The 8,375-nt window shown below is 37.5% G+C and overlaps 1 protein-coding gene across 2 annotated transcripts; it reads right to left on the reverse strand.

Moving 5' to 3' along the window:
- Positions 1–2,403: 2,403 nt before the first annotated feature.
- On the reverse strand, positions 2,404–6,215 carry coa7.L (cytochrome c oxidase assembly factor 7 L homeolog). Of its 2 annotated transcripts, none has more exon segments than NM_001093824.2 (3): positions 2,404–3,362; positions 5,267–5,407; positions 6,016–6,149. In NM_001093824.2, coding segments are annotated over 3 exon segments (696 nt in total). In that variant the 5' UTR covers positions 6,122–6,149; the 3' UTR covers positions 2,404–2,913.
- Positions 6,216–8,375: the final 2,160 nt, after the last annotated feature.

Consider the following 8,375-nt stretch of genomic DNA (forward strand, 5'->3'; position numbering starts at 1 on the left):
ATAAAAAATAAAATTGGTATAAAGGTGCCAATAAAGCTAACTAATATAACCATAGCAAGCTTTCAGAACATTTTAGATCCTTTTTCAAGCTGATTACAATGAAGCTGTGGTGTTTTCTGGTATTAGTATTTCTATTATATATGTAGAACACCACAGCTTCATTGTAATCAGCTTGAAAAAGGAACTAAAATGTTCTGAAAGCTTGCTTTGATTATATTAGTTAGCCAATGAAGGTATCACCTTTACTGAGGAATCCAGAAGGACTTTTTCCCCATTTATCAAAATCTTTGACAATTAGGAAAGTGTTTTTGACTTGACACAAAGTGAAAGGCCCCATCAATTTATCTGAAAGTGTTCAGCTACTTTTAGCAGTCAAACCAATTTATTTCAAATGTGTAGCTCAGAAGCTGCGCTAAGCACTAACACTCATCTGAATCATTATTTCCCCAATGCAAATTGAATGTGAAGTATTAACGATGCAGACAATTATTTTCCTGTCTAGAATGAACATTGTTACATATAAAATAGCTGGTAATGATACCAGTCATTTATAAATTAGCCCAAGAGAAACTTCCATACAGCTACAGATTTGATGGAAAAAAACATTTATGGGCAGATTTATAAAAGGTCGAATTTCGAATTTATGTGAATTTTTTTTAACTCTAATAAATTAGAATATACTTACAACTCGAATGGGAGGTCATTTAAAGAAAAAATTCCAACGTAGGGAGGCCCATTTATCAAAGGTCGAGTTTTGAATTCATGTGAATTTTGTTAATATCAAATATATTCACAATTCGACTGGGAGGTTAAGAAAAAATTTGATCAAATGGTTCTGACCCAAAAATTCGAAATTGTAATCAAATTCTACTTGATTTGTATTTGTTTCATACGGATCGAGTTTTTCATCTCCAAATGGCTCAACAGACCTGCCATTGACTTGTACATGAACTCGGCAGGTTTTAGGTGTCGAATATTCAAATTAGGACTGTTTGCATGGCCGAGGTCGGATAAATCTCACATTCAAATTTACATTCAAATGGGGGGATTAAAATTCGATGTGTGAATTTTGACACCAAAATTCGAATTTACTATTCTACCCTTAAAGGGAATGTAAAGGCAAAAAAAATAAAATCCCATTTTTATTTTCTTTAATCAAAAAGAAATCTATCTCCAATATACTTTAATTAATAAACGTGTACTGTTTTTATAAGAAACCTGATTGTATGCAGTGAAATTCTCCCTTCATTTACTTGCTCTGACTGCCGACGATAGGAAACTTCAGATGTTCCCTAACTGCTCTGCAGGCACACGATCATACTTTCAAACAGCAGGGGGTAGGGACTTCCCAGAACTCGAGCAGCTTTGTTTCTTTCCCTGTAGAGCAGGAAAACTGTAGAGCCGGCAACCGTGTAGAGATTCGTATCCGCTGACTGAGTGCAGTCTGCATATTCTGATTATTAATCAGTCTTGCTGTATCAGTTTCTATGGCAGATATTATTTAAGCTTAAGGCTAAGGCCACACTAGGCGATAGCGCCGCGATTTGACTCGCCGCGACTTTTCGCCGCGACTTTTAAGCCGCAATCGCTGGGGAAACTTTTGCGCTGGCGTCTATGGGGAATCGCGAAAAATCGCCAGCGTATAAACACACGCGGCGATCTTTTCTCTACTGTCGCTCGAAATTGCCTCGCTAGGCGATTTCGAGCGACAATAGAAAAAAGATCGCCGCGTGTGTTTTTACGCTGGATTCCCCATAGACGCCAGCGCAAAAGTTTCCCCAGCGATTGCGGCTTAAAAGTCGCGGCGAAAAGTCGCCGCGAGTCAAATCGCGGCGCTATCGCCTAGTGTGGCCTTAGCCTAAAGGGGAACTATCGCAAAAATGAAAATTTTATATAAGCTTCATACTGAAATAACAAACTTTCAAAATACAATCAATTTAAAATTCTGCATTGTTTATGAAATATTCAAGTTTATATTCACTATTACACTCTCAGCATCTGATTCCAGTACAAGCAAAATCTAACATAACGGCCTTTTTCACAAATTCTGCATGTAGAGAGACATGATGTCTGGTGATTTTAATAGAGTGAGCTCTAATACATCTTCTAGGCATAAGGATCATTCATCTGACACCCAACTCATGAATGAAGACAGAATGAGGAGAAACAGATGCTGAGAGAGAAATAGTGAAGATAAACTTGATTATTTCAGAAACGGTGCATAATTTTTAATTGATTGTATTTAGAAAGTTTCTTATTTCAGTATGATGAAGCGAATATTACATTTTCATTTTTGCGAAAAGTTCCCCTTTAACCTCCCAACCAAAGCCCAGATAACACTGAGCATGTGCATGGTCTTGCAAAGATGTTTAACAAAGATGACAGCACCCTGTGCCCAACTTTGAAAACATAAATCATTTGTTTTATTAGGCCTGTGGTGCAGTAAGTTCATGTTTATGTTTAGTATACAAAGCACAGAATTGCTAGCATTATTCTATTTTAGACTTTGGTTCCCCTTTAATAAGTCTGCCCCTTACAGAAAGTGATTTCACAAGAAAGTTTATGATTTTTAATCGCTTCTAGGGAATCGTAGTCCTAAAACCAGTTTTCAGCATGTAGAATGGAACTTTGGCAGATTAAACAGGTCACTTTTCAGATACATAAACAAGTGGGTGTCTACTGTAGATAGTGTATGATTCTCTAAACTCTATGCAAGACAGTTAGGATTCTGATATACAAGAAAAACAGTGTATGCAGAAAAGGGCACAAAAACACACAGCTAATTATTATAGCTAAAGCACAGAGTTACTGCAGATTATTCATAAAATATTTTTTTCAATGCATGTTTTTAAAAAATTAGGATTAATGTATGAACAACAATGAATGAAAATAAAATCTGTATCATTGCTATTATTATTCTCCAAATGATATTTGTGGTGTCCTTTCCTGCTGCATCTTGTGTAAGTCCCTGGCCCTGTTCTTTAAGGACTCTGCCTTTTCATCATTTTTTGCCACTCCGTCGCCAAGTTTGTACATACGGCTAGCATTTGCACATCCCCATACATGCCCCAGACTGCAGGCTTTCTCAGAAAAATGCAAAGCCTTGTTCATATCCTTGGGGATACCAGGGGCTCCTTGTAAGTATGTGGCACTGAGGTTAAAACAGCTTGCTGCAAAGTTGCCATCGCAGGCTTTGTTATAATAATCTCTGGCTGTTACAGCATCAGCTTTCTCATCATTCACTCGTCCATCATGAGCTAATAATCCAACATTATGGCAAGAATCGATGGATTTTTTCCCACCTTTGTTACATGATTTCAAGAAACAACTGTATGCGGCCTTCAGATCTACTGGTAACCCACCTAGAGGAAAAGAAGACCAATATATCATAATAATGCATTTGCCAAATTATAGCATGGATTCAGCAAACTCATAATTTTTATTAGTTAGTCCAATATAAATATTCCAGCAAATTTAGTCCACACTTTACTATGCATATTTATATTGAACAAAATTAAAAGATAAACGTAAATGTCAGTTAGGTTATATTAACATGTTTTTAGTACAGAAATTACTGTATATAAATATACTACTATGCACAGGGTCTACAGATGAGCTACTTAAAAAACAAGTGGAAATAAACGGAGGAAAAGATGATCATGGACACAACATTTTTTCTTGTCAGGTGTTCAGTGAGTGAGCACACAGAACATCACAATATGGTGGCTTGTGGTTCCTTAAGGCTTCCAAGCAGGATACAAAGGATTTATTAATATATATATATTGAAAAAACAGCGTTCAATGGACATTGATTACAGGTAAAGCTAAAATGCACATAAAATATAAAACAAGTTAGGGACCGCCATTCGGGGTTTACCTTGACGTGGTATGGTGGCTTATCAATTTTATGATCATAACTTTGTAACAAAATAACCCCTGTTTTGGGTACATATGCAATAGCATTTATTATACTTATATATATATACTTTAAAGCCTTTAGAGTGCTCCCACAACCCCCCTGTTTTGATATTGTATATATATATATATATATATATATATATATATACACCAATCTCACACACTGATCAATAGACAGGCTCTTCCCCATCTGCTGCTGCACCATGCACTGGGTAATGTGGCACATCAGCAGAGGAAATTTTCAAAGTTTCTCAAACCTCGAACTGACCGATATACTTAGTACATGGATATTAGCTGGGATTGGAGAGCAGCCACCTTACATGCACAGATAATTTTACGAAACTTGTACAATTTTATCTGTGCATTTATGGGCACATTAAGGGGGTTATTTATAAAAGGTCAACTTTAGAGTTTTTTAATAACTTGAATGAACTCACAACTCTTATGGTTTCTTATTTAAGAAAAAACTAGAATGGAAAAACTTGAATCAGCAAGTTCGGGGTTAAAAACCCAAAAACTCAAATTAAAAAAAACCTTGAATCGCTTGAATTGATCGAGTTTTTGGACAAACCCTCCAAAAAAAAAATTCAAACATCATGAAGGCTAACATCTTCAAATGGTTCAAGGGACCTCTGCATTGACTCCTACATTAACTCAACAGGTTTTACATGGTGTAATTTAGGATTCAAGCTATTTCCGGGGACAGGGTATAATAAATCTCTATAAATTCGAGTTCTTTTTTTTAACCTGAAAAATTTATTTTTGACAAAAAAATAAATAAATAAATAAATAAATAACCTCAAAAACTTAAATTTTCATGGAAAACACAACTCGATCCTTAATAAATCTGCCCCTAAATCTTACACAACTTGCTGGAATTTGACTAAAATATCCAGTAGTCAAAGAACCATTAATTTACATTATGTGGCCTTTACACGGTATTGTAAGTGCAGTGGTTCCTAGGATAACCTTAAAGTAACGGAACATAAGGAGCTTAGAATGCCAATTTGTAAAGCACCTGAAACCACCCACTACAGACTGAAATTACCTGCAAGCACTTGCGCAAGTTAGTCACTTGTCAGGCTGTAGTTGCCTAGTAAGGCAACCTGCATTATTTATGTTTCCTTTACTTTCTGCTAATTAAAGAAAAAACTGCTGTTGAAATGAATTTGGAATCTGTTATTCTGTAGTCACTTCATTGTCCATCTAATAATATCCTATGCAAATTCTGAATGCACAATGTAATTTTTTTAATAAAATGTTAGCGTTCTCCAGTTCAAGCTTTCAGGTCTAATTGTGAGATGATTATTATGTGATCTATTTTATTATAAAAAGCTTCCTTACATACCTTTCCCAGTAACATAATAAGCACCTAGTTTGTAGCAACTCTCGCTATGTTCATTTTGGTCACAGTTGATCTTCAATATCCCAGCTGCAGACTCAAAGTTCTTTTTGATGTTTTCAAAGTATTCGGCTAACCGATTGCAGCCTATAAATGACAAAGGCAAATAGGTGGTTATCAGTTCACCTCCACTAGCTGAAAATCATCTGTTGTTCTAGTAAATTGTGAGACTCGTGATTCTGTTGTCACAGTTGTGGGTGAACAATATGTTTGGGTGTAGACTTAGGGTAGGACTACACGGACGTTTTCGGCATGATCCGACGCGCTGCGACAAATCGCATGCGACGGAAATAAGGTGACCCGACGCGACATTCGGATGCAGACGCAGCATCTGCTTCCGACAGTTGTGTCATGCCGGATCAACGCTGCAACTTCATCCGACATTTCTATCCCTTACCTTATTTTCGTTGCATGTGATTTGTCGCATGCGTTTTGTCCCAGCGCGTCAGATCCCGCCGAAAACGTCCGTGTAGTCCTACCCTTAGAGAATCATGTAGTTGTGGATCTTTAAAAACACATTATGTATAACACACATAAAATACAACATGCCATTTAGCACTACAAGAACATAAAGTTTTTACATTTTAAATTATACATTCCACAAGAATACCATTATAGATTTTAACCATAGTCTACAACCTCTGTGAAGCTGCATATCATTTCTCAAAAAATCCCCCGTCCTGCTTTTTCCTCACCGTCTGGCTGCTTCTCTTTAAAACATTGGTAAGAGTATTCCGTGCCCAGATTATCCAGGTAATCTTTCACCTCTTCCTCGTTCTTAAAATCCACTAGTCCAGCCATGCCGGATTCATTCAGGAATACGCTGTCCGAAAAAACCGGAAACATATGTTTCCAAGGTGACAGCAGCTGCTATTGATTCGTCCTACGTCACCAAGCCTCAATGTCGTAACGCTCAGGAACCAATCACTTTACTACATTTCTTCCGGCATAGCGCGCAAGTAATGTGAAAACGAGGCATGAAGTGTCAATCTAATCTTTGCGTCTCAAGCGGGGCGTGAGAAATTCATTGAAGATAAATAATAGAGACGCTGCTTGTTATTTTCAGCCGTGTGTACGAAAATTGTATTATGTTAATAGTATTCCCTCTGTTTAAGATAGGCTTAATATAATAGTCGGGTGTAAGATTTACAGCCTTTTTTCATCAGTTTCCTTTCCCCCTTTTTAGGATAGTTTGCGGGTAACCATTCCTCCCAACATTTTGGAAGTAAAAAGAGGGACAAAAATTTTTTTTTCAGGACGTAGCGCAGCATTTTTTGACCACACCCCTTTATGTGGCCACGCCCCCTAATTACCATGTTTGTTTTACAAAATTTGGCAGGTTATGAAAGTTTTAAAATATTTCTCCTTATCTAAACTGTGTTTTTGTGTCTCAAAATGGTTACAAAGTATCTTATTTGCACCTGTTAGCTGTTCTGGGCTCTCTGCTGAAAGCCAATTGAGTGAGAAACTTTGTTTCTTTTTCTGGCTGTTAAGTGCAGAGAAAAGAGGGACTTTCCAGTACAAATGAGGGACTGCGGGTTGAGCTGTCAAAAGAGGGACTGTCCCTCCGAAAAAGGGACAGTTGGGAGGTATGGGTAACCACTGCATGAATTCCTCCTTGGTTATCCAAAATGTATTTTCCCTAATCAGGTTGCCTTTAGAGGCCTGCTTTTAACTAGAAAGCTCCATGCAAGGAGAAACAGTAAGGGTAACATCAAACCTCCCAACATTTTATTTTGGAAGTAAAAAGAGGGACAAAAAAAATTTTCCCGCACGTAGCGCAGCAATTTTTTGACCACACCCTTTCTGTGGCCACACCCCCTAATTACCATGTTTGTTTTACAAAATTCGGCAGGTTATGAAAGTTTGAAAATATTTCTCCTTATCTAAATTGTGTTTTTGTGTCTCAAAATTGTTAAAAAGTATCTTATTTGCACCTGTTAGGTGTTCTGGGCTCTCTGCTAAAAGCCAATTAAGTTAGAAAGTTTGTTTCTTTTTCTGGTTGTTCAGTGCAGAGAAAAGAGGGACTTTCCAGGACAAATGAGGGACTGCGGGTTAAGCTGTCAAAAGAGGGACTGTCCCTCCGAAAAAGGGACAGTTGGGAGGTATGTAACTTGTGACAGATCCAGACTCTTACCAATATTGGTTTTTTTCAGTCCAATGCCTTCCTTTCCCCGTTATGCACATGTATAACCACGCATAGTGGTGCTCTTTGCCTGTGTTCTGTATTACTATGTGTTCCTATAAGCCCAGCAACGTCAGCTGTCCAAGCTTGGGAATTAGAGGGTTTTCTATGGCCAATAGACATATCTCCAAAGCAATCCCAAAAAACCCCATGACCCATCGCAAGCCAATGGCTAATTCTCACATTTACAAAACCCAGTTAGAAGTGCTTCACTGATTACAACTGATTCAGTCAGTAAATAGCTACAATATGCACTTGATGTATCCTGAATTTTCCAATATAGTATTAACCATATCATGATCCCCTACCTTGACCTGGATATCCCTGGGGCCTATTATACACCCCAAGATATGGACACACTGCCCAAGAGACAATCTAAACAATGACATATAAACAACAAACATAAGCCTTACTTTTAGAGGGTGACATGTCCCTGTCTCTCAAACGGCGCATAAGACTTCCTGCCCCAGACACTATATTACATTACTTTTAAGGCTACTGACACTAAAAAAACTACTCTTCTAAATGTATTAATGTACATTAAAGGTTACCCTCTGTTGATAGGTCTGCTTTTTAAGTAACTCTTACTTGAAGTTCCTAAACCTGAATGTTTTGCCCTGACTGTCCCTTCTCAACCTGTCAGCAATTTTAATTCTAACTGACTACTGCCACACAAATATGGCACCCCCCTCATAGAGGAACACGGAGGATAAGATAGGTAGTGTGAAAGCACGAGGCAAATACTGGCTGAAATGAGTCCATTCTGACATTTTTAAACCACATACCGCTTGATTTAAAGTAAAACATCTCTTTAAAATTACAGCACTGGATCATTAGCGTCTTTATGTTATGGAATTTAATGGGGAAAGA

Source organism: Xenopus laevis, chromosome 4L (assembly GCF_017654675.1).
Source record: "Xenopus laevis strain J_2021 chromosome 4L, Xenopus_laevis_v10.1, whole genome shotgun sequence".
Lineage (NCBI taxonomy): Eukaryota > Metazoa > Chordata > Amphibia > Anura > Pipidae > Xenopus > Xenopus laevis.

Excerpts from the sequence above, each read along its gene's own strand:
- coa7.L (XM_018256810.2), bottom strand. Across the intron at positions 3,363-5,266 it reads TTATTATGTTACTGGGAAAG|GTGGGTTACCAGTAGATCTG; the intron begins GTATGTAAGGAA and ends CTTTTCCTCTAG.